The sequence below is a fragment of the Halichoerus grypus genome, chromosome 11, assembly GCF_964656455.1.
Source record: "Halichoerus grypus chromosome 11, mHalGry1.hap1.1, whole genome shotgun sequence".
Taxonomy (NCBI): domain Eukaryota; kingdom Metazoa; phylum Chordata; class Mammalia; order Carnivora; family Phocidae; genus Halichoerus; species Halichoerus grypus.
Window position 1 is genome coordinate 80,876,710 of NC_135722.1, and position 27,774 is coordinate 80,904,483.

The 27,774-nt window shown below is 34.7% G+C and overlaps 1 protein-coding gene across 2 annotated transcripts in view; it reads right to left on the reverse strand.

The window, feature by feature from the left end:
• The window catches only part of PGR (progesterone receptor), a 98,209-nt gene that overhangs the window by 36,359 nt on the left and 34,076 nt on the right, over nt 1-27,774 (reverse strand). For both annotated transcript variants that reach the window (XM_078058737.1, XM_036081767.2), the window contains exon 3: nt 20,917-21,033. In XM_078058737.1, the coding sequence (XP_077914863.1) occupies nt 20,917-21,033 (117 nt within the window). The remainder of the gene's footprint in view (nt 1-20,916; nt 21,034-27,774) is intronic.

Here is a 27,774-nt window from a genome sequence, read left to right on the forward strand (position 1 = left end):
TAACAAAAATAACATTTCAAATCAAAATGAATGAGATAGTTAAATGCAAAAATATACATTCAAAGAATTATATAGTATTTTTTGTGAAAAAATAATGAAAACAAATCAGTTAAGCATTCAATAAAGACATTAGTAGAAAAGAGAAAGTCAAACAAAGAAAAGGAGGAAAAATATTTCATAGGATGTATGGTAAAGAAACTAACTACAGATACTAGAATAATTAGAAGAATTAGAAAACAATATTAAATAATATTAAATGAAACACTCTTAAATAAATTTGATAATTAGGAAATGGAGAGTTTTATGGAATATAAATTATCAAAATTAACTCTGATAATGTCACAGCCTGTCTTAATTTCTTTAGTGGCAGAGGATTTCTCTTATACTATCTTAAAGAAAAAAGTCAAAACCTTCCTATATATTTTATAAAGCAAACTTAACTTGAAAAACATCATACCAGAAATAAAGATTAAGTTGTCATGATAAAAAATAGATAAAATCTTAAAATGAGGTATCAACATCTTGAATTCTACAGAATGAAAAATAGAACACTATAACTTATTCTAGTAGAGCTTGTTCTGAGAAGAAAAGAATGGTTCAATCCTGGAAAATCTGCCATCATAATTCATCATATTGGATCAAAAGAGAAAATCACACCATTTTTCTCAATAAATGACAAGAGGCTTTGAAAGGCAGAATCATGGCTCTTCAAAGATGTCAGTACAAGAGAGAATTAATCTCCTTAATAGATCACATGTTAGATCACAAAACAAGTGTCAATAAATTCAAGAAGATAGAAATTATACCACGCATCTTTTCCTACCATGATGTTATGAAACTAGAAATCAATTATGAGGAAAAAATCTAGAAAGAACATAAACATATGGAGGCTAAGCAAATGCTACTAAACAATAAATGGATCAACCAAGAAATCAGAGGATATAAAAATATACCTTAAGACAAATGAAAATAAAACACAACATTCCCAAATTTTTCAGAAGCAGCCAAAGCGGCAAAGAGAAAAGTTTAGAGCAATACCTGCCCACCTCATATAATTTCAAATAAGCAACCTAACCTTCCACCTTAAAGGGTTAGAAAAAGAAAAACAAACAAAGCCCAACCCAGCAGAAGGAAGGAAATAATAAAGATTAGAGCAAAAGTAAATGAAACCGAGACTTAAAAACAATAGGAAAGATCAATGAAACTGGGAGGTGGTTCTTTGAAAAATTAGGCAAATTTGATAAACTTTTAGGCATATTCATCGAGAAAAAATAAGAGGACTCAAAAAAAAATCAGAAAAGAAGGAGGAGAAATAACAATCAACACCACAGAAATACAAAGGATTCTAAGAGAATATAATGAAAAATTATATGCCAACAGATTGGACAGCCTAGAAGAAATGGATAAATTCCTAGAAATACTCAGTCTTTCAAAACTGAATCAGGAAGAAACAGAAAAAAATTTTAAAGTTTTTATCTAGGTAGTAATGAAACTGAATCAGTAATAAAAAAAGCTCCCAACAAATAAAGTCCAGGAAAAAATGGTTTCACACATGAATTCTACTAAACATTTATATTTTTTTAAGATTTTATTTATTTATTTGTCAGAGAGACAGAGTGAGCACCAGCAGGGGGAGCAGCAGACAGAGGGAGAAGCAGGCTCCGCGCTGAGCAAGGAGCCTGATGCGGAACTCCATCCCAGGACCCTGGGATCATGACCTGAGCCAAAGGCAGACGCTTAACTGACGGAGCCACCCAGGCATACCATACTAAATATTTAAAGAAAAGTTAATACCTATTCTTCTCAAACTATTGAGAAACTATAAATCAAAGAGCGAGAAAAACTTCCAAATTCATTCTATGAGACCAGCATTACCCTGATACCAAAACCAGGCAGTCACTATAAAAATACAGGCCAATGTTTCTGATGAACACAGATGCAAAAATCTTCGACAAGATATTAGCTAACCAAATTCAACATTAATCATTCACCACAATCAAGCAGGATTTATTCTAGAGATGCAAAGGTGGTTCAATATTCTCAAATCAATCAGTTTTATACATCCCATTAATAAAAAAAAGGATAAAAATCATATGATTATCTGAAAATATGCAGAAAATTATTTAACAAAATACATGTTAAAAACTCTCAACAAAGTGAGCCTAAACAGAGGGAACTTAACTCACCATATGAAAAACCATATATGAAAACCCACAGCAAAAATCATACTCAATAGTGAAAAACTGAAAACTTTCCTCCTAAGATTAGGAAAAAGACAAGGATTCTACACTCACAACTTTTATTCAACACAGTACTGGAAAGTCCTAGCTGCAGCAACCAGACAAGAAAAAGAAAAGGCATTCAAATCGGAAAAGAAGTAAAACTGTCATTATTGCAGATGACATGATATTCTATACAAAGACCTGAAAGACTCCACCAAAAACTATTAAAACTGATAAATGAATTCAGTAAAGTTGCAGGATACAAAATTAATATACAAAAATCTGTCACATTTTATACACTAATAACAAGTAGCAGAAAGAGAAATTAAGAGAACACCATTTACAATTGCACCAAAAAGAATAAAATACCTAGGAATAAATTTAAACAAGGAGGTAAAAAGTTCTGAAAACTATAAAACACTGATGAAAAAAATTGAAGAGAACAAAAACAAATGGAAATGTATACCATGTTTATGGATTAGAAGAATTATATCCTTAAAATGTCCATGCTATCCAAAGAAATCTACAGATTCAATGCAATCCCTATCAAAATATCAACAGCATTTTTCACAGAACTGGAACAAATTATCCTAAAATTTGTATGGAACCACAAAAATCTTTGAATAGCCAAAACAATCTTGAGAAAGAACAAGCTGCTGGTATCATGCTCCTGAATTTCAATCTTTATTACAAAGCTACAGCAATCAAAGCAGTATGATATTTGCACAAAAACAGATATATATGTATCTGTAACAGGATAGAGAGCTTGGAAATAAACCCACACTTATATGGTCAATTAATCTATAACAAGGCAAGATTATACATGGGGGAAAAGACAGTCTTTTCAATAAATGGGGTTGGGAAAACTGGACAGCTACATGCAAAAGAATAAAACTGGACCACTTTCTTATATCATATACAACAAAACAAAACAAAACACCTCAAAATGGATTAAAGGCTTAACTGTAAGACCTGAAACCATAAAACTCCTAGAAGAAAATGGGCAATAATCTCTCTGATTTAGCCACAGAAACATTTTGTAGATATGTCTCATGAGGCATGGAAAACAAAAGCAAAATCAAATTATTGGGACTACACCAAAATAAAAAGCTTTTGCACAGTGAAGGGAACCATCAACAAAACAAAAAGGCAACATACTGAATGGAAGAAGATATTTGTAATGATATATCTGATAAGGGGTTAATATGCAAAGTATATCAAGAACTTATACAACTCAACACCCCCCCAAAAAAATCTGATTAAAAAATGGGCAGAGGACCTGAATAGACATTTTTCCAGAGAAGACATACAGATGGCCAACAGACACACGAAAAGATGCTCAACATCACTAATCATCAGGGAAACACAAATCAAAATCACAACAGAGGTATCACCTCACACCAGTCAGAATGGCTAGAATCAAAAGGACAAAAGAATAACAAGTCTTGGCAAGAATGGAAAAAATGGGGACCCTCTAGCACTCTTGGGAATGTAAATTGGTGCAATCACTGTGGAAAACAACACAAGGGTTCCTTAAAACATTAAAAATAGAAGTATCATAAGATCCAGTAATTCTACTACTGGGTTTTTACCCAAAGAAAACAAAAACACTAATTGAAAATATATATGGACCCCTATGTTTATTGCAGCATTATTTACAATAGCCAAAATATGGAAACAACATAAGTGTCCATTGATAGATGAATGGATAAAGATGATATGATACACACAGACATAGACACACAGGAATACGACTTAGCCATAAAATAACCTGAGATCTTGCCATTTGCAGCAACATAGATGGACCTATAGGGTATTATGCTAAGTGAAATAAGTCAGACAGAAGGACAAGTACCATATGATTTCACTTATAGGGGATTCTTTTTTTAAAAAGATTTTATTTATTTATTTGAAAGGGAGAGAGAGAGAGAGCACAGAGTACAGGAGCAGGGGGAGGGGCAGATCCTGATGAGCAGGGAGCCTAATGGGGGATGCAGGGCTCGATCCCAGGACCTGGATATCATGAACTGAGCTGAAGGCAGATGCTTAACTGACTGAGCCATCCAGGCACCCCTCACTTATATGGGAATATAAAAACAGACTCTTAAATAAAATATAGAGAACTGGTGGTTACCAGGGGGAAGGTGGGTGAGGGCATGTGTGAAATAGATAAAGGGAATTAAGAAGTTAAAAACTTCTAGTTATAGGGCGCCTGGGTGGCTCAGTCGTTAAGCGTCTGCCTTCGGCTCAGGTCATGATCTCAGAATCCTGGGATCGAGTCCCACATCGGGCTCCCTGCTCGGCGGGAGGCCTGCTTCTCCCTCTCCCACCCCTCCTGCTTATATTCCCTCTCTCACTGTGTCTCTCTCTGTCAAATAAATAAAATCTTAAAAAAAAAAAAAACTTCTAGTTATAAAATAAATAAGTTATGGATATGAAAAGTATAGCATAGGGAATATAGTCAATAATATTAGAATAACGTATGGTGACATGGTAACTACACTTGTGGTGAGCATTGACTAATGTATAGAATTGTGGAATCAATATGTTGCACACCTGCAATTAATGTAATATTTTATGTTAATTACTCTTCAATTAAAAATTAATATATAATAACTAAATTTAAGAAATAAAAAAATCACTATATCAGTTCTAATAATTACCATTTTAAGAATAGAAAATAATATTCTACCACAACAGAGGTGAAAGTTATAAAATAACAAGAATAAATTTAAGAAAAACATAGGACCTGTATTAAAAGTATAAAATTCTGTGGGCACCTGGGTGGCTCAGTTGGTTAAGCATCTTCTTTACGCTCATGATCCCAGGGTCCTGGGATGCAGCCCTGTGTTGGGCTCCCTGCTCACTGGGGAGCCTGCTTCTCCCCTCTCTGCCTGCCCCCACTCATCTCTCTCTCTCTCAAATAAAAATAAAATCTTTAAAAAAACAAAAACAAAAGCAAAAATGTATAAAATTCTGTCATAGGACATAAAACAAATACGTGAATTAATGAAGAGGCATGTTTCTGGATTGGGAACCTTAAACTGTCACTCTTGCTCAGATTAATACATAAATGTTATGCTGTTTCAATCAGAATCCAATTTTTTGGAACTGGAAATGATGGTTTTACTGTTCATTGAGAAGAATAAACGATTGTTAGAGTAGCCAAGAAAAATAGCAATTGTGATTTCAATATATGCCATGCTATTTATTAAAATTTATAATACTACTGCCACAATCCAACATGATGGTATTATATGTTTGTATGAATGGACATAGAGACAAACAAGATAGGATACAGAACCCAGGAACATATGCCAAATATGTCTAGTATCTTAATGTATGTTAAAAGTGGCAGGTGAGAAGAGTTTTAATTGGGGCATATGAAGGCTGCTGGGAAAGCAGAGAACATAAGTCCTCAGCATCCATTTTCATAGTAGAATGTTAAAGGACACCCAAACAAGGACCATATGGTCATACTAACTACTTTTCCCTCAAACTTGGTCTTCTAAGTTTAAATAGAAGCAACTCAGACAAGACATAGAAGAGAGAAAAGTAATGGAAAACTGGGGATTATTTTTGGAGTTACTGATCATATTTGACTGAGCAGAGATAAATGTACACTAACCCTTAACACTTTCTATCCTGCGTCTCTTTTTTATTTTTATTTTTTAGCATTTATCATGTTCTGTCAGGCCATAATATTTTATACAATGGGTTTTTTTAAATTGTTTCTGTCCTCAACTAAAACATAAACTCTTTGATGATATCACAGTACCTTGTACATAGTAACAATAAAAAAATTTTGTTGAATAAATCAATAATTGCACAGCAACAAAAACATTTTTGCTACAAGGGTGTCAACAATAATCTGGTCTCCTGCCATATAAGTTCTGCACTCTGAAGAATGAGAAAAAAATCTAAGGGGAATTTCCCTCCAGCAAAGACACAATCTAGGGCAGAGGGTGTAGCATATTTCATAGATTGTTTGGAATTCACATATGCTTGCAAACTTTAGCTGTTGACGTTATTCTACCATAGCTACATTTATGTCTCCAACCACTCTTTCCCTGTCTTCCATACCAAACCAAATAGCTAAGAATTCAAGTCTTCTAGCTCAAATTATAAGGGGATAATCAAAGCAAAAAGAAAGCCAAAGGGAAAGGGCTAACAATTACTAAGTCAAATAGCAGGCTAAGATAGAATTATATAGACTTAAATGTATAGTAAGTAGCAGACATACCATAAAGAATTTAAGCAAAACTATTTTTAGAAATGATAAAAGGAGAATGTAAAAATTAAAAATCAGATGAATACAAGTGGGAGGGAGAATTACTGTGGGAAATGAACCTAGGCAAAACTTCCACTATATTTCAAAAATAAAATGACATCTAAACTTCAAGAATTCAAAGGAGAGAAATATAACATCAAATAAAAGATGCAAGAAATTACAAAACAAAATAAGTTAAAATGGGAGCTGAAAAAGAAAAAAATAAAGAAATAAAGCTCTAATGGATTAAAAAGACTTATTAGAAGAAAACAAAAAGGAGAACTGCCAGTGTAAAAAAAGGAGCCAGAGATATGATGTTGAGATTTTGAGAAAAATCACCAAATGAAGTATAAAAGAACTAAAATTAAAGTGAGTAGAGAAAGGATTGTAAGTGTGGAAGTCCGTGACCAGAGAGCTGATTATTACCGGGGACCATGAAAAAGGGAAAGAAAACATAAAACAAAAAATCTCTGAAGGTAATAGAGAATACTTTGCTAATATATAAGAAGACTTGAAGTTTCACACATAAAAGGGCTTATTCCGTTTCAGGAAAAAATAATAGATTAAGAAAGAGCTAAGTATTGATGAAATTACTGAAATTCAATGATTAAGAAACACAGGCAGAAGACCCAGGTCATCAACAAAGGAAAAACATTAGAATCTCATTTTCTCTTCATTTACATTAGATGCTTAAAAACAAAGGCAATGTATACAGATTTGAGTGGGGAGGGGCCCATACCACACATTTCCCATGTTTTAATAGAATTTTAGTAAAGATTTGGTTGTCCAAGAGAAGTAGAACACACAGTACACATCTCATTTACTTCCTTTTTCATTTCACTTCTTCTACTTCCCTCAGTCCCATCCTAAGCAACACAAATTCTTCCTTTTGTCTTTGGTAGATCAAATTGGTGAATATCTTTTATAACTTTAGCATACTCCTGGAGTCATAGACTCTATCCCAAATAGTTACCATGACACTTCTAAAAATCAAAACAAGTAGGACATTCTTCTACAAAGGTAAAAAAAAAAAAATTCATCTGAAATATTTTCAATCATTTACAAAATTTTCCTACCATGTAAAATATATACATTTTCTTTCAGATTATGTTTACATGGGAAACATATGGCTTGGGAGCATAAATATAATAATATTCAATAATTATTACATTAATTAGGTACCTCTACTATCTATGATTCTGTAAATTAATGTCAATTCCAAGATACCTGCTTTGATTTTTCAAGGGTTCCTACAAAGAAATAATTAAAAACTTTTGGAAGATACAAGAATATATTTTACATTAAAGTTAAATATTTATTTTGCCAATGATAATATCTGCAAAAATGGCTCCAAGATATTTGAAGCCACAATTTACTAAGCTTTTTTATAGGCCAGGCACTGTGCTATATGCTTTAGATCTATCATTTCATTTGCCCTCATAACTCTCATTATGTGATCTTAATGGAAAAGAAAATAAAGATGTGTAAAGGTTGCAGTGTGTTCCTGAGGTCCTGCAGCTATTAGTGGGGAAATTTATGTATTATTTTTTTAAATTTAAATTCAAGTTAGTTAACATATAGTGTATTATTAGTTTCATGGTAGAATTTAGTGATTCATCAGTTACATATAACACCCAGTGCTCATTACATAAAGTGCCCTCCTTGATCCCCATCACCCAGTTACTCCATCCCCCTACCTACCTCCCCTACAGCAACCCTCACTTTGTTCCTTTTAGTTAAGAGTCTCTCGTGGTTTGCCTTTCTCTCTGTTTTTATCTTATTTTATTTTTCCTTCCCTTCCCCTATGTTCATCTGTTTTGTTTCTTAAATTCCACATATGAGTGAAATCATATGGTGTTTGTCTTTCTCTGACTGATTTACTTCACTTAGCATAATAGCCTCTAGTTCCACGTTGTTGCAAATGGCAAGATTTCATTCTTTTTGATGACTGAGTAATATTCCATCATATATATACACCACATTTTCTTTATTCATTCATCTGTTGATGGACAACATTTGGGCATTTACCATGTTTTGGCAATTGTGGACACTGCTGCTATAAACATTGGGGTTCATGTGCCCCTTCAAATCACTGTCTTTGTATCCTTTGAATAAATACCTTGTATTGTAATTGCTGGGTTTAGTGGGGAAATTTAATCAAATTTAAATTTAAATCAAAACCTACTTGTTGTGACTCTACATCCTTACTGTTATTACAGTGCTATACCATCTACAGAGGTGCTTTAAAAATTTCTTTTTAACCTACTGATAATATTTAAAATTTTAAAGCAGGGTTAATATATTTGATTGAAATTGGCATAAAATTCTATGTAAACTTCTCTTACTGGCAATGTAGAAAATTAGGTGGCTTATTAATCTTCTCCAGAACACCTAATACGATGGATAAAGTATAACTAACATACTTTAAAGTGCATAGCTAAACTTCTCAAAAAGTCAGCAAAGTATCAAGGAGTCCAAAATGAAGACTATCTCTATCCACTGAAAAAGGGACATGAAAAGAAAGCATGTCTGTTTCATCCCTTAGCTCAGTATGGAAAAAAAATCTCTCCTTTGATAATTCTTAATCAAAGGCCCCCCTCTGAAATTATTCTATCTGCATGGTATGGGAATCCTAGAGGCAAAAAGTAAATATGAAAAGTGTTCCTTTATCAATGAAATCCTTAAAGTGCCTGGAAGAATAAAATAAAAATTCTCTGGAGAAAAACTCCTCAATTAAAGCCACATAGGATTTAAAAAAAAATTAAACTGTGCTAAATATGAGTTTATAATCCAAAATTACAAAAGGCCCAATGAGTGAGAAGTAGCAGAGATAATAAACATGGTGCTGGAATTGGCTCACAACAGCCTATGAAAACTTATTAAGTATTCGGGAATATTAAGAGCCAGTTTTTAAAACATTGGTAGGCTGAAATTTGTTATAAAGGAGTATTTATACTACAATCATGGGGAAATTCTGTAAATAATAATGGCTTTTTTAAACCACTGTGCTACAGTGGCATAATTAGATCTGGAGTTATGGGACTTTGGAATTACTGACTACAAATATTCACAAGTTTATTTACAATTATTAAAGTTATATGAAAAAAGAATGGAAACACAAAAAAGGGAAACGTAGTAAAAATAAGACAGATTTATAAAAGAAACAAGTATAATGTCTAAAAAAAATACCATCACTAAAATGAAGAAATAGTAAACTTGAAGACATAACTGACTAAAATACACAGAATATAGCACAGGTATATAACAATACAGGAAATATTAAATAGGATAAAGATATATAGAAGACAGAATGGACTAGAAGACAGAACGGGCTAACTAATACATGTCTAGTAAGTGTTCAAGAGGTAGAAAAACGTGGAGTGAGGCAAAATTTGAAGAACACTGGGAAGAATACTCCTGGTATTTATGAAACACACAAATTCTCAGATTTAGAAATCATGATTTACAAGTAGAAAAAATGAAACTAATTTATAATTGGTTATTAGAGTGAAATTGGAGAACCAAGTATAAAAACATTTTATATAAATATAGAGAAAATATTGCCTCAAAGAAACTGTTAGATCAATGGGAGAATTCTCAGAAAAAAATGATACATGCCAGAAGATAATAGATGAACATCTTTAAGGTGTGGGGGGAAAAAAAATCAACCTAAAATTTTTAAACTACCAAAATCATCATTCAAAAATGAAGATTAAATAAAGATATTTTAAGTGGAAGCAAATGAGTTTATCATTAACAATTTCCCACAGAAAGAACTTATAAAAATTTTATTTCAAAAATAAACTGAATGAAAGACTGAGTTGGAAAAAAAACCAACAGGTAAACATATAGGTAGATCTTTTAGACTGAATAAAGTAATAATGATTACTAATTCTGGATCATGATCTGAAATGAATGTTGTTTACTTTGCCATGGCCTCTCTGCTATTTGTTATTTCCGGCAAAAAAAAAAAAAATTATATTGAGTGGATGACACAAGGTGTTCATGTGATAATGCCAGGCCTATTGCATGGAGGCAAAGGAAGAGTATTATACTGGATATTAAAATGTAAGTTTTATGGCAGCCAGAAAGCTTTTTGGGAATTGGATGAGAAACCAAGATCAGCAGACAGGGAATGGTGCAAATCAAATCCTTTGATATTATGAGGATCGTAATAAGCCTTGCTGTAGTTTTGGCGGATTTATAGGCAATTATCCTAATAGTAGCTGTAAGAAATCATGTATAGATATATGTTTTTACTTTGGGTTAAAAAAAGGATGATGTTGCTGGGACCAGTAAACTGGGACTATGCTCTAACAACCCTTTTGGCACTGATTTAGCTTGCTTTTCCTTTTTCAAGTTCCACCTCTACTTCTCAGATCAAAACAACATGCCTGTGTTTTTATTTTAAAAAAATACGAATGCTAGATAATAGGAAATATGAAATTAAAATAGGTATTTTCCAGAAAAAAACTATACTAGAATTGTTTTAAATCATCCAACTAAAGTCAGACTACAAATGGAGGAGAATCTTTGTACCCCTCGATCCTGACTTTTTACTGGATCTAGAAATAGGAGATACTGCCAGCTATTATTGAATATGTTCTACCTGGCAGCCATAAAAGCAGTCCCCCAAAACAAACAAACACCACTAAAAAACACCCCCAAACAAACAAACAAAAACAAAGAAATGAAAATGAATGCTCTAAGGGATATCCTTAATCTAGCATGTATGAAAAGGTATTTAGGGTGAACAATCAGGGAGTGACCAGAAGACATCATTTGGCTGCAGGTTTCAGTTCAGTGTGAGGTACTGTCTTGGGATGGGGGTTGCTGATTCAAAGACCAGGGTTTGAGTAGAAAAGGAAATGCTCATAAGAGGAAGACCATGAGAGGTCTGAAAAGGTAGGTGTCAGGCGTCACCCAAAGCGATCCCCGCATCAAAGAGAGGGCAGATGATTTCAGTTTTTAGAGTAATCAAAGGCATAGTCTAAGTTTCTATACATCCATAAAAGGTACTGTTCAGGAATTTTGGAATTCTACAGAAAAAAAATGAGGCTTTTTGTCTTCAAGTGTAGAAGAAAAAAAGAACACAGCTTTACTACACAACCCATATAGCCCTACTACATACCCATGTAGCCCAGAAAATAATTCTCTTTGCCAAGAGATGTGGGGGTGAATCTAGGGGCAGGAGGAGGTAGGAGAGAAACTAGCTTTCTAACAAAACCCTTTAAAATCTGAAGAAAAGGCTCTCTACCAAAATAAATAAATAAATAAATAAATAACCCTATAAAAAGTCTCCAGCTTTAAAAAAAATTTCAGCTAATATTAACTATGCATTTAATCATTCTTTTACATAGAAAGCTACATATTTTGTAAGAACTAATTACCTTTATAGTAAGTTAGCATTTTTACCACAAATGCAAAATACAGAGCTGTATTCATTTTAGAATTTTCTGTGAGTCATTACACAAACATGTTTTCCAAAGGAAAGAAGTTAGAAGCAGAATACCTAAATTAGAAGATATATTACCATCCTTCAGCGTGTAACTATCTTTCATACTCAGTACCGTACAGCAATGAACAAAATGCAAGAGTTCACTGTGACCTGGTAAAGGCAAGGAAGTGATTCATTAAAAATAAGAATTATATGCAACTAAGAGACCCAATAACTCAAACACAATTCTAATAATCAGAACATAGTCGCTGAAGCTGGTAAGAACAATCTGCAATATCTATGTCATGACATATCAAAACATTAATATTTTTGACTTCTGATATTCTACCATATATTTTATTAAATCTTTAAAAATGTTTCAATTTTCTCTCTTTGTTTCATTTTTTTGTTATTTAAATGGTTTCTATATCAGAAATGAGAAACCTCAAGAAGGAGTGATAAACGGAAGGAAGGAAAGAAGGAAAAGGATGTATCTCCATTTTCAGTACTGTGTAGGCAATTATTACTGAAGGGAAACTCTTCTAATTAAGGAAGAATCCAACCAGGAGCAACTCTGATTATCATTCAAAAGGATGCTCTCACATTCTCAGTAGACCACAAGTACACTTCCCCTTACTCCAGAAATTTAATACAGGACTAGCAATTAGAATCTAATCCAGAAATTGAGTATCTTTCTGATTTATAAGAATTGGATTATTGACTCTACAGACTTTCGTTACTAACTCTCCCAGGCAAAACAATATCAGGACCATGGCATATCAGAGTGTGTTGCCAGCTTCTTTCTAATAAACCTCTGTGCAAATCTACTTGTGAAATAATTAAACGCACCACTATTTTATTTCTCAGTATGTGATGTGACCACATATAACATTAGAATTCAATCAATCTTTCTTTCATATATGTCTGAAATACAGTAAGGCTTTATTTCCTTTTGTTTTAATCTCAGAATTATCCCTCAGAAACAGATACTGCATTATATATTAGTCCTATGAACAATCTAACATTATGAAACTCTAAATTATTCTGAATGACAATATGTTGCCAAAGACAAATTAAACTGAAATAACTTCAAACAGCGGTAGTTTGGAAGGTTTGTAGAGAATACCTGATTTTAAAAAAAAGAGGCAAAGAAATTTGATAAGGAATTAGTCTTTTAGGGAAGAATATACCAAAGCTTCAAAATATCTGTTAATATCTTATTCCTTACAACAAAAATGGAGAAAATATAAAAAATGAGCTGATATTAAAAACTGAGTGATAGATACATAGGTATTTATTTTTATTAATTCAGTAGGCTTAATATATTTTATAATTAAGTAATATAGCAAGTTGTTATATTATGGGAAGTCATTAAAAAACTTTTATGGGGCAAATATTAAAATGGTTATATTATGTGAATGACTATATTTGGCTTGGGATAGATTTCCAGTTACAGTACTATACATGGATTCAAAAAGTGCTACATATCAAATATTTTAGATAAATTGATGAACTCTGTCAAACGATTAGCTGACTTACAGAGTGGCTGTATTGAGAAGAAAAGATCCTGCTTGCAAAGGTTTGTGAAATTAGTTTGAATAAAATTACTCATGAAATGTGAGACTAGACACGCACTACTTCTAATTCAGTAGATTTTTGCATGTGACTTAAATATTTGCATGTGACTTAAAAATTAACTAAATTAATACATTATATAAGTAAGCATTTGACTATTTTATCTACATCCCCAGAAGTTTATATACTAATTTTGACCAGAACACATTTGCATTTTTAAATGGGAAAATGGGGGACTTGCCCTACAGCTTAGTTAGTCTGGGATAGTGTCAGTTTATACCCGTTATCCCAGTTTATTTATTTTTTTAAAGATTTTATTTATTTATTTGATAGAGAGAGAGAGAAAGCACGAGCAGGGTGAGGGGCAGAGGGAGAAGCAGGTTCCCTGCTGAGCAGGGAGCCCAATGTGGTGCTCGATCCCTGGACCACGGGATCATGACTTGAAGCCAAAGGTAGACACTTAACTGACTGAGCCACCCAGGCACCCCATCCCAGTTTAGTTATTGATAGTGCTCTATTTCATCTTCACAGGTATCCCAGTTTGGATGATGACTTTTACAGTAACTGGCCATATAAGGTAGTATACTGATTGAAGTAAATTATGCAAAAAGAGAAAAATCCTTAAGATTTAAGGGAAACTGGGGCACAGGATGGCAATAGGAAACCTTGGGAAATACAACAAAATCAAGCATACTATCCCTGGACAATGATAACTATCTGCTCACATTTCTGCCTATTTCTTACCATAATCTCTGAGGTTAGGGATATTTACCTCTGAATTAAGTTCTGTCCTATAATGGAACCAATTCTTCCCTTAAGCAGAAGAAATATAAGGAAAATGAAGTTAGTTACAACAGCTTTGCACCAACATGGTCTTGCTGTCCACCCTTCTCTGATGCTAAATTAGTCTATGCCTCTAGAATGGTATCTTTCTCTTTCTTCCCAGTTCTGAGTCTTCTCTAAAGCTCTCTTCTTTTTGTTATTCTATTTCTCACTGAGCATCTGTGTTGTTGACTAGAACCAAAGTCTCTCTTCTGAATGAACCCCAGTTTCTCACAGGGAGAGAAGTCTCTCCTCTGAATGATCCCATTTCTTGATGGTTGTGTATCTGATCACTTCTGCTTTGGTAAATTTGCTCCATCTTCCATTATAAGAGTAGAAATGCTGAAGTAAGTAAAATGAGGGCAAACTCCAGTCCAAGCTCATTCAAGGGCTTTCAACCTTTTCAGATATGAAAGCTACATTAAACTCTGTTCCCACAAAATCCCTTTCCCTGCAGTGACTGAAGAGATGGGAAAATTTCACAAGAAATTCACACTTCATATGAAGGACAAGTAAGAGTTCATGAAAAGTAAAGGGAGAATGGTACAGGCAAAAGTAAAACACATGCAAAGACAGGTGAGAGCCAGTGACTATAGTGTAGGTTCCCAAAGGACTGGTGGGAGAAGGGCTTAGAAAAAGAGAGACTAGCTGCTATGTGAAGAAAGGCTCTGTGTGCTGCATTCAGAAATTTGGGTTTTATTCCATGGACAGTCCATGAATAGCTTGTTAGAAAAATCATTGCTTCCACTGCCTACAAAATAGTCAAACTCCAGATATCAGCTGGCCCAAAGTAACTTTGAAGCTTCATTTCTTGCTGTTCCCACTAAATAATTGACTTTTCTGAAAATTTATCACTGAAACATATCATGTTTTTTTTCAGATACACAGTATTTTCATTGTAAACACCTTTCTCCTTTTCCACTTTAAAGTTTCTATTTATTCTTTGAAAATCTCCTCTTTGAAAAGCTTTTGCCAACTCCCTCAGATAGAATTAATTCTTTTTCTATATTTGTGTAGCAACGTATGGTACCTTTCTTAAACCAATTACTCTTCTGTTTGATAATTATTTTACTAGAGATTAGATTATACTGTGCTCAAGGGTAGCAGTGACTGAACTAAGCAAGGTGCTTAACACAGTGGACACTAAAAAAATACTGGTCTAACACACTCTTTCCCAGAGTGCAACACATACTATTCATGGAACATAAGCTATTTTTAGGTGGTATCTTGATTACATATTTAAGTTCTTATGAATTTAATAAAGGCTGTATATGACAAACCCATAGCTAACATCATAGTTAATGGTGAAAAACTGTAAGCTTTTCCTTTAAGATCAGGAACAAGACAAGGATGTCCACTCTTGCCACTTTTATTCAAAATAGTACTGGAAGTCCTAATCATAGCAATCAGAGAAGAAAAAGAAATAAAAGGCATCCAAATTAGTAAGGAAGAAGTGAAACTGTCACTATTGCAGATGACATGATATTACAAATAGAAAACACTAAACACACCACCAAAAAACTATTAAAAGTAATAAACAAATTGAATAAAGTTGCAGGATACAAAATTAATATACAGAAATCTGTTGTGTTTCTATATACAAATAACAAAGTATCAGAAAGAGAAATAAAACAATACTATTTACAATTGTAACAAAAAGAATAAAATACTTAGAAATAAACTTAATCAAGGAGGTGAAAGACCTGTGAAAACTATAAGACATTAATGAAAGAAATTGAAGAGGACACAAATGAAAATGTATACCATGCTCATGGATTGGAAAAATTAGTATTGTTGAAATGTCCATGCTATCCAAAGCAATCTTCAGATTCACTACAATCCGTATTTGCTAATACCAATAGTGTTTGTCATAGAACTAGAACAAATAATTCTAAAATTTGTATGGAACTACAAATGACCTTGAAAAGCCAAAGCAGTCTTGAGAAAGAACAAAGCTGGAGGTATCACAATTCCAGATTCCAAGATATACTACAAAGCTGTAGTAATCAAAACAGTATAGTACTGGCACAAAAACAGACACATAGATCAATGTAACAGGATAGAGACCTAGAAATAAACCAATCTTATAGGGTAAATTAATCTATGACAAAGGAGGCAACAATATGTAATAGGAGAAAGACAGTCTCTTCAATAGTGCTGTGAAAACTGGACAGATATGTGCAAAATAATAAAATTGGATCACTTTCTTACACCATACACAAAAATAAACTCAAAGTGGATTAAAGACCTACATGTGAAACTGGAAACCATAAAACTCCCAGATGAAAACACAGATAGTAATCTCTTGAACATTAGCCTTAGCAATATTTTTCTAGTTATGTCTCCTCAGGCAAGGGAAATAAAAACAAAATTAAACTAGTGGGACTATAAACTATAAAAAGCTTTTGCACAGTGAAGGAAACCATCAACAAAGCAAAAAGTCAGCCTAACAAATGGAAGACGATATTTTTAAATGATATCTCTGATAAGGTGTTAATATCCAAAATATATAAAGAACTTACATGATTCAATACCAAAAAAAAAAAAACAACTGATTAAAAATGGGCAGAGGACCAGAATAGACATTTTTCCAAAGAAGACATACAGATGGCCAAAAAACACATGAAAGATGTTCAACATCACTAATCATCAGGGGAATGCAAACCAAAACCACAATGAAATATCACCTTACACCTGTCAGAATGACTGGAATCAAAAAGGTAATAAATAACAAGTGTTCAAAGGATGTGGAGAAAAAGGAAGACTTGTGCTCTGTTAGTGGGAATGAAAATTGGTGCAGCCAGTATGGGAAACAGTATGGAGGTTCCTCAAAAAATTAAAAATAGAAATAACATATGATTCAGTAATTCCACTACTGGATCTCAAAGAAAACAAAAACACTAATTTGAAAAGATATATGCACCCCTATGTCTATTTCAGCATTATAAATGACAACCAAAATATGAAGCAACCCAAGTGTCCATCAATAGATAAATGGATAAAGAAGATGTGGTATACATGTGCAATGGACTCAGTCATAAAAAAGAATGTGATTTTGCCATTTGCAACAACATAGATGGACTTTGAGGGTATTATGTTAAGTGAAATACATCAGACAAAGTCAAATACCATATGATTTCACTTATATTTGAAATCTAAACAAATAAAAAAGCAGAAATAGACCCATAAATACAGAGGCCAAACATGGTTGCCAGAGTGGAAGGAGCTGGGACGATCAGCAAAATAGGTGAAATTGAGTGAGAGGTACATGTTATCTATTCATGAAATGAATAAGTCATGGGGATGAAAGCTACAGCATAGGGAATTAAATCAGTGGTATTGTAATAGCATTGTATGAAGACAGATTGTAGCTACACTTATGATGAGCATAGCATAATGTATAGAGTTGTCAAAACACTGTTTTACACCTGAAACTAAAGTAACCTGTATGTCAAGTATATCTCTATACAAATATACATATATATGTGTGTGTGTGTATATATATAAAAGGGGGCACCCAGGTGGCTCAGATGGTTAACCGTCTGCCTTCCGCTCAGGTCATGATCTCAGGGTCCTGGGATCAAGCCCCCACATTGGGCTCCCTGCTCGACAGGGAGCTTGCTTCTCCCTCTCCTTCTTTTGCTCACCCTGCTTGTGCTCTCTCGCTCTCTCTGTCAAATAAATAAATAAAATCTTAAAAAAAAGAAATACGTATACATGTGTATATATATATCTAAAAGAAAAAAACTACATAAGCTTTTTATGATGATTTAACACATCATTCTAATGTGTTTTAGAAAAATTATAACTATTACATCAAATGCATATCAGAAATACTGCTTAAGAAATGGTTAAGTGATGGAAACATCACAATTCCAGACTTCAAGTTATATTACAAAGCTGTAGTGATCAAGACAGCACGATATTGACTCAAAAATAGACACATAGATAAGTGGAACAGAATAGAAAACCCAGAAGTGAACCCACAACTATATGGTCAATTAATCTTTGATAAAACAGGAAAGAATATCCGATGGAAAAAAGGCTGTCTTTTCAACAAATGGTGTTGGGAAAACTGGACAGCAACATGCAAAAGAATGAAACTGTATCCTTTCTTACACCATACACACACACAATAATGTGAGACAGGAAACCATCAAAATCCTAGAGGAGAAAGGAAGAAACCTCTTTGACATCAGCCATAGCAACTTCTTACTAGATATGTCTCCTGAGGCAAGAGAATAAAAAGCAAAAATAAACTATTGGGACTACATTAAAATGAAAAACTTCTGCATAATGAAGGAAACAATCAACAAAATTAAAAGGCAATCTATGGAATGGGGAAGACATTTGCAAATGACAGATAAAAGGTTAGTATCCAAAATCTATAAAGAACTTATAAAACTCAACACCCAAAAAACAAATAATCCAGTTAAGAAATGGGCAGAAGACATGAACAGACATTTTTCTAAAGAAGACATATAGATGGCTAACAGACACATGAAAAAATGTTCAACATCACTCATCATCAGGGAAATACAAATCAAAACTATAATGAGATACCACCTCACATCTGTCAGAATGGCTAAAATGAACAACACAAGAAACAACAGGTGTTGGCGAGTATGCAGAGAAAGGGAAACCTTCTTACACTGTTGGTGGGAAAGCAAACTGGTGCATAGTCTGGAAAACAGTATGCAGGTTCCTCAAAAATTTAAAAATAGAACTACCCCATGATCCAGCAATTGCACTAATAGGTATTTTTGCAAAGGATACATAAATATTAATTTGAAGGGATACAGACACCCCAATGTTTATTTTTCAATTTTTTAATTTTTTAAAGATTTTTATTTATTTATTTCAGAGAGGGAGAGAACGAGAAGGGAGGAGGGGCAGAGGGAGAGGGAGAAGCAGACTCCCTGCTGAGCAGGGAGCCCAACATGGGCTCGATCCCAGGACCCTGGGATCATGACCTGAGCCAAAGGCAGATGCTTAACTGACTGAGCCACCCAGGTGCCCGCACCCCAAAGTTTATACAGCAGCATTATGAACAATAGCCAAATTATGGAAAGAGCCCAAATGTCTATCGACTGAGGAATGGATAACGAAGATGTGATATGTATATACAATGGAATATTACTCAGCCACAATAAAGAATGAACTCTTATCATTTGCAACAATGTGGATGGAGCTAAAGTGTATTATGCTAAGTGAAATAAGCCAATCAGAGAAAGAGAAACACCACATGATTTCAATCACATGTGGAATTTAAGAAACAAAACAAATGAACATAGGGGTGAAAAAAGGAGAGATGCATGCAAACCAAGAAAGAGACTGATGCTTAGTAGAGGGGAGGTGGTCAGGGAGATGGGTGAAATGGGTGGTGGGAATTAAGGAAGGCACTAGTTGTGATGACCGCTGGGTGTAGTATATGTAAGTGATGAATCATTAAATTCTACACCTGAAAATAATATTACACTGTACGTTAACTAACGAATTTAAATAAAACTTTGAAGAAAGAAAAAAAAAAGAATACTTGAAAAAATAAAACTTAAAAGGGGGAAGAACAAAAAAGAAAATATATTTATAAAGGCGGGGGAAGGGCACTTGGGTGGCTCAGATGGTTAAGTGTCTGCCTTTGGCTCAGATCATGATATCCAGGAACTGGGGTGCAGCCCCACATCGGGCTCCCTGCTCAGCAGGTAGTCTGCTTCTCCCTCTCCCTCTGCCTCTCCCCTTGCTTGTGCTCTCTCTGTCTCTCTCTCTCAAATGAATAAACAAAATCTTAAAAAAAAAAAAGAAGGGGGAAAAGGAAATGGCTAAGTGAAATGAAAATATTAGAGTAAAGGATTCAGGAGTGACTCCTCTCCCTGATACTTCCTATTAACTCACCCTGTGTAATATTTTTTGATAGCACTTATCATAATTTGACATAAGTATTTATTGCTCCTCTCCCCGGAATGTAAGCTCCATTAGGGTAGATGGTTGGTTGGTTATTTATTTATTTATGCATGTATATATGTATGTATGTATATATTTATGGCTGTTATACTCCCAGAACTTAGAATAGTACCTGGTAAGTAGTAAGGGCTCAATATATACTTACTTAAAGAGAGTGAGGAAGGGACATAGGGTGGTAGGGATTGATGGAGAGAGGGAGGGATGGAGATCATTGTACTTGACCAATTCACAGAATCAATTTTTGAGCTGGAAAGAACCTCAGCGCTCTCATTTTACAGATAAGGATACTGATGTCCAGAAAGGGTTGGAGACTTATCAAGGCCACACAGACAGTCAATGTCAGAGCCTAGATCCAACCCATGTAACTTAATAAGAGGTTGGTGAACTTCTCATAACATTTACTTATAGGCAATATAGACAAATGAAGGCTTATTACTTCTCATAACAGACCTCAAAATGATGAAAATCTATAGTTAATGAGATACTAATGGTTCCTTCATTCAGACACCAATAATCACGACAGAAAAAGCAAAGCAAGAACAAAGATGAATAAGAAAACTAGGATTTCCTGACCCATGGTTTTAGAGTGTAAATATTCAACAGTATTAATGATGAAACATAAGCATTACCTCCAAGGACCATGCCAGCCTGACAGCATTTTCTAAGGCGACATGCTGGGCAGTTTTTTCTGCGGATTTTATCAACAATGCAGTCATTTCTTCCAGCACATAAATAGTTATGCTGCCCTAAAAAAATAACACAAATAAAAGTTATCTACAATATCTAAAGACCATTGGAAATTTTATGCACTGACAACTTAAAAAAAATGCACATCAGCAAGTGCATTACTGTCTCAGCCAGCCTTTTGTTTGGCATAAATGAATGTTGGTGATGATCCAAATCTACTTAATACTTTACCTGTGTCTTCAGGAGCATAAGGAGATGAACACATCTTATAAGTCAATTTGAGGGCTCCTTTAAAAATCTTTTGCACAATATTTCTGTGCATCTTCTTAATGGTGTCAGCATCAGATTGCCCTTAGAACTTTCCATCATTTCAAGATTAGTTACATGCTGTTGATAAGTATTAGTTGTGTAAGATAGTCAAACTGTAGTAACATTTTTTTCTTTCTGACATCTAAACCATCAAGAACACAGATACAGACCAAAGAATTAAAGATGTTTCTAAAATAGATCCTTATAAAATCTATACACTTAATTCTTTGGAATATCCTGGAGCTACCTTACTTTTAAAGGGTCTAATGATTGTGAGTAACACATGAAAAAAGATGTTACTGATTGTACTGACTTTATTGCCCAGTTTATTTTGGCTGCAAATTAGAAAATACAATAAATAGAAATAACGATAAAGGAAGAACAATTTAAAACAATGAGAAGTATTGAATGAAGGAGAGGACAAGAATTATAGAAGAAATGTGGATAAATGTGTGATCCTGGGATAATATGTGCAGGAGAAATAGCATATCTTTCAGAAGGTCTGGAATTTTAATTTAATATTTAACCATGATGATTTTAAACCACAAATGTGTTCCATTTAATAAAGCATGGACAATCTAATTTACTTGGGTTGAACAACAGAAAAAAAAATCTCAGCTTAAACATATAAACCTTAATTAACTGGAAAATTTACTTTTTTGGCACTCTTTATTTTCCAATAAATTCCTGTAACACAGACTGAGTCTTTTAACATCTTTAGCTAACAAATAATCAAGTCAAAAAATGGGCAGAAGATATGAACAGACACTTCTCCAAAGAAGACATACAAATGGCTAACAGACACATGAAAAATTGTTCATCACCATTAGCCATCAGGGAAATTCAAATCAAAACCACACTGAGATACCACTTTACACCAGTTAGAATGGCAAAAGTTGACAAGGCAAGAAACAACACATGTTGGAGAGGTTGTGGACAAAGGGGAACCCTCTTACACTGTTGGTGGGAATGCAAGTTGGTACAGTCACTTTGGAAAACAGTGTGGAGGTGCCTCAAAAAGTTAAAAATAGAGCTACCCTATGACCCAGCAATTGCACTACTGGGTATTTACCCCAAAGACACAGATGTAGTGAAAAGAAGGGTCCTATGCACCCCAGCGTTCATAGCAGCAATGTCCTCAATAGCCAAACTGTGGAAAGAGCCGAGACGCCCTTCAACAGATGAATGGATAAAGAAGATGTGGTCCGTATGTACAATGGAATATTACTCAGCCATCAGAAAGGATAAATACCCAACTTTTGCATCAACATGGATGGGACTGGAGGAGATTATGCTAAGTGAAATAAGTCAGTCAAAGGAAGTCAATTATTGTATGGTTTCCCTTATTTATGGAACATAAGGAATAGCAGGGAGGACATTAGGAGAAGGAAGGGAAAAATGAAGGGGGGGATGTCAGAGGGGGAGAGGAACCATGAGAGACTATGGACTCCAAGAAACAAACTGAGGGTTTTAGAGGGGGTGGGGTGGGGGATGGGTAGCTCAGTGATGGGTATTAAGGAGGACATGTATTGCATGGAGCACTGGGTGTTATAAGCAAATAATGAATCATGGAACACTACATCAAACATTAATGGTGTACTGTATGGTGGCTAACTAAAATAAAATTAGAAAAAAACACAAAACTTTAAAATGAGCAAAAACAAAAATCTTTAGCTTACTTATACTTAAGTATGAAAAGTAATTTTTTTTTTTTAAAGATTTTATTTATTTGACAGAGCGAGATACACAGCGAGAGAGAGAACACAAGCAGGGGGAGTGGGAGAGGGAGAAGCAGGCCTCCCGCAGAGCAGGAAGCCCGATGCGGGGCTCGATCCCAGGACCCTGGGATCACGACCTGAGCCGAAGGCAGACGCTTAACGACTGAGCCACCCAGGCGCCACCAAGTATGAAAAGTAATTTTATAAAAGATTATGGAATTTCCTTTAATATTTTATATTAGTCAAGATTAAAATCAGATTCACTCTTGTGGCCAAAGTTTGTGGTAAAGGAACACAGAGGTACCTTAAACATTTGCTTAATCAAGCAGGGGAAAGGATATGTCATCTGCCCTTTTTGAAACCTGGGGCAATACTGCCAGAGGTCTGTAATAGAGCACCACATTTTTCTCTTTCTCCTTGGAAAATCTTGTATATACATTAGGGTGGGAAAAGCAAGGGGTGATTACTATTACATCTTTTCTTTTAAATTACATATTCTCTTTTATTTTATGTTCTAGCTGTACCAACATCCTTATATTTCCCCAAAATCTCTCATGCCTTTATGACTCTCTTCCCTTTTCTAAATTTATCTTCTTGACAAACTCTTGGTCATCTTTCAAATCTGGTCTTAACTGATCCCAGAAAGGCCTAGACCTTTCTGTGCAACCAACTAAACATTCAATATGCATCTATTGTAAATACTGCTTACTTGACTCCCCTAGGTTTTGTAAAGTTAAAAACTAGGTCTTTTGTAATGCTTATGTAAATTAAGTGTTCAATAAATATTTGTTGAATATATGTATACTTAACTATATTTATTGTTTCACTTATAGCCATAACTATTGTTGTACTCAACAATATAAACTCTATAGTAATATTTCACTTATTGTCATATATAGTAAATTTTAAAATTTCTCTTGCTCCAGATTTTTATTTAACACCTTTCAACGTTTTTATACAGAGTGCCTGTTATTTCAACAAATTTCTTGCCTTTTTACATTAATAGATCACGAGTTAGAGTCTTTAACAAGCTTATTTTTTATACTTTTATTTTTTATTATAATTTTTAAATTCCAGTATAATTCAAATAGTGTTATATTACTTTCATATGTACAATATAGTAGTTCAATGATTCAATATATCACTTGATGCTCATCACGATAAGTGTACTCTTAATCCCCTCTATCTATTTCACCCATCCTCCCATCCACCTCCCCTCTGGTAAGTACCAGTTTGTTCCTTATATTTAAAAGTCTGTCTCTTGGGGTGCCTGGGTGGCTCAGTTGGATAAGCGACTGCCTTCAGCTCAGGTCATGATCCTGGAGTCCCAGGATCGAGTTCCGCATCGGGCTCCCTGCTCAGCAGGGAGTCTGCTTTTCCCTCTGACCCTCCCCCCTCTCATGTGCTCTCTCTCTCAAATAAATAAATAAATAAAATCTTTAAAAAAAAAAAGAGTCTGTATCTTTTTTCCTTTGTTCATTTATGACAAGCTTATTTTTAACATCTACCTATGCAAAGACAGAAGTTCTTATTATTTCTGAAAAATTTATATTTAATAATCTGAAAAAAAGGGATTATGGAATGGCTGGCTCTACTTATGTATTATTTCTAACTGCTCTCTGTATTTAATATGTTAATATAACTTCAAGTGTTACTATTATTAAAAGAATCATATTCTGTGAAAGTGAAAGCACTATTTTTTTTTTAAAGATTTTATTTATTTATTTGAGACAGAGAGAATGAGAGAGAGAGAGAGAGCACATGAGAGGGGGGAGGGTCAGAGGGAGAAGCAGGCTCCCTGCTGAGCAGGGAGCCAGATGCGGGACTCGATCCAGGGACTCCAGGATCATGACCTGAGCCGAAGGCAGTCGCTCAACCAACTGAGCCACCCAGGCGCCCAAAATGAAAGCACTATTAAAATGTGAGTAGATCATTTTATATGCCTAATGACTTATAAACATTTTAGATACATGACAAAAATTCCATTTTGTTTGAAATGAAATCTATTATTAGCTACAAATTATTTATTGTTTAAAATAAGAATTCTATATTATTTATGTTGCCTTATAAACACACGTAAACACATTTCACTTTGGTTTGAGAGAAGTCACAACTTTTTCATGCCTTTCTTTGAAAAGGAGGGGGAAATGTAGTAAAATGGCAGGATAAACGAATATATATCTTTAACAGATAAAGAACAAAGAAGAGAAACTTGGCATGGTATGATTCATGAAGCATGGGCTCGAGGCAACATGAGCCCATGCTTATGGAGGCACTGCTTCCACCACAAACACAAATGTTGAATAAAATATAACAAAAGCATGTTAATGACAGTCTAGAACAGAAAAGGGGGGGGGCAATCCCGATAAGCCAGAAATTAAAAAAGAAAAAAGAAGGGTAAACTGGAATGGACTGCACAGTGGTCAAAAAAAGTTTCAGATCAGATATAGGACCTAGGAGCCAAGAACTAGGGTTTAACACCCACAAGGGGCCAGGATTTGTGGCCTCAGTCCCACTGGGAGAAGAGCGTAGGAACTGAACTCTACATAAAATGGAGAATCTTAAAAGGCTGTCTTTCTGTGAAAATTGGACTAGAAAACACTACCCAGACTATGCTGATGAAGCCAGGAATCTGCCCAAAATTTTGGGTGGGGAGAGGAGCCACCCATGACTAAAAACAGAATATACAAATATCTTGGCCTTTATGAGAGGTGATTTTCATTACCACATGATGTATGAACCTGTGCCAAGAAACAAATACTGGTCTGGACCAATAAAACTCCTAGGATCCTGGGAGAGCCAAATGCAAAACTCAACTGTAAGGATAGGTATGCACATATGCCAAAAAAAAAAAAAAAAAAGTGATCTGCACAAGAATATGTATAGAAGCACTGTTTATAATAGTCCCAAACTGAAAACCCCAATGATCATCTATAGAATAATATATAAGCAAACTTTTATTTTTTCAATGATTATACAGCAAGGAGAATAAATATCTAGCCTATGCAAAAATGTGAATGGGTCCATAAATATAATATGTAAAATAATAGACAGAAAAATACTGTATGTTTCCATTAATATAAAGTTCCCAGACAGTTAACCCCTCTGTAATGTTAAAAGTTGAGATGGTAGTTACCTATGGGGAGTGACTGGAAGGGGTGCAAGAGGACTTTTGGGAAGCTAATGATTTGTAAATTGTTTGACCTGGATGATGATAGCCTAGTTTCATTTATTTAATGATAATTCATTAAGTTCTACACCTCTCTTTGAGCACTTCTAATTTCTTTTTAAAAATAGTTCCACCTGAGAGGATGGATTAGAGGACACTGTGATCCAACAGAGGGAGACAGGGAGTCTGTGTAGGGCCAACCATTTGAAGTACAGAGACAGCATATAAGTAAGAAGAGAGAAGAGAGGTAACACCTGTCCAGAGAGAAGAGAGTTATCACCTACATTATAGGATTACAGTTGGAGTTTTCCAGTGAAATATCCCAAGAATCTGACCAAGTATCTTGCTAGAGAAATAACCAGCTATAACCATCCACCAAACACAGAGAACTCTAGTGACAGTCATGTATGTACCTGCCAAGTACAACTGTGCCCCTCCTTTTAACCCCTCTCTTTCCTATGCCTTTACATTGAAAAGGTCAAAACCAGCTGTTAAGGGGTCTTAGGAATGTGAGCATGGTAAACATAGAAGAAGGTGATCTTGTTGGCTCTCTGTAACTTCAGGCCCCCAGCAGTACAAAGGAAAAATCTTAATTAGGTGAGAATTTGGAATTTTGACTATTATGCTGGCCTGTGCATTTTTTAAAAAATATTTTACTTATTTATTTGACAGAGAGATAAATAGAGAGCACAAGCAGGTAGAGCATCAGGCAGAGGGAGAGAGAGAAGCAGATTTCCCACTGAGCAGGGAGCCCGATGTGGGGCTCAATCCCAGGACCCTGAGATCATGACCTGAGCCGAAGGCAGCCGCTTAACGGACTGAGCCACCCAGGTGCCCCATGGCCTGTGCATTTTGATCACTGAAATGAGACTGTTTTTTTGATTAAAAACTATGGGAGTGGACCAAGACTTCATAGAGAAGATGGAACAATAAGCCCATAGATGTGCTGTTGTTAGAAGTCATGCTATGTTGGCATTGTGAAAATGTGTGTGTGAAAACACACATACAAATACATAAACACATGGATAAAAACAATAACAGAATTATTTTAATATTGTTATAAATAAAATTGTAAACCAGTACTTCTCAACTAGAGACATTTTTGCCCCCTTCCCCTAAACCACTTCTGGAACATTCTGCAATGCCTGGGGACAATTTTGGTTCACACAACTGAGGGGTAGATGCTACTGAGGCCAGAGATGCTGTTAAATTTCCTACAATGCACAGGAACATCCCCAAAACAAAGAATTAATGGGCCCCAAATGTCAGCAGTGCCAACGTTGAGAAACTCTAGTGTAAACTCATGATTGCTCCACTTTTTAAAAAAGATGTGTTTTCCAGGTTGGTCCACTCAAAATGCCTAGAAGCAAACACAGCCATAGCAGCAATAAACACTGGGACCCAGATTGCTGTATCTAATATCATTTTCATCTGAAAGGAACCAGAGCTCCTTGGAGGAATGGCTGATCTAGGACTGTGGCAGGAAATGTACAAGTTGAACCTGTGATACTTTGTTGTGAATTATTTTGCTGTTATTGAGGGTTAATGAAACAGTGTCAAAGCCACACTGACCAAAGACAATTTGAACATCAAAAAGAATTTAT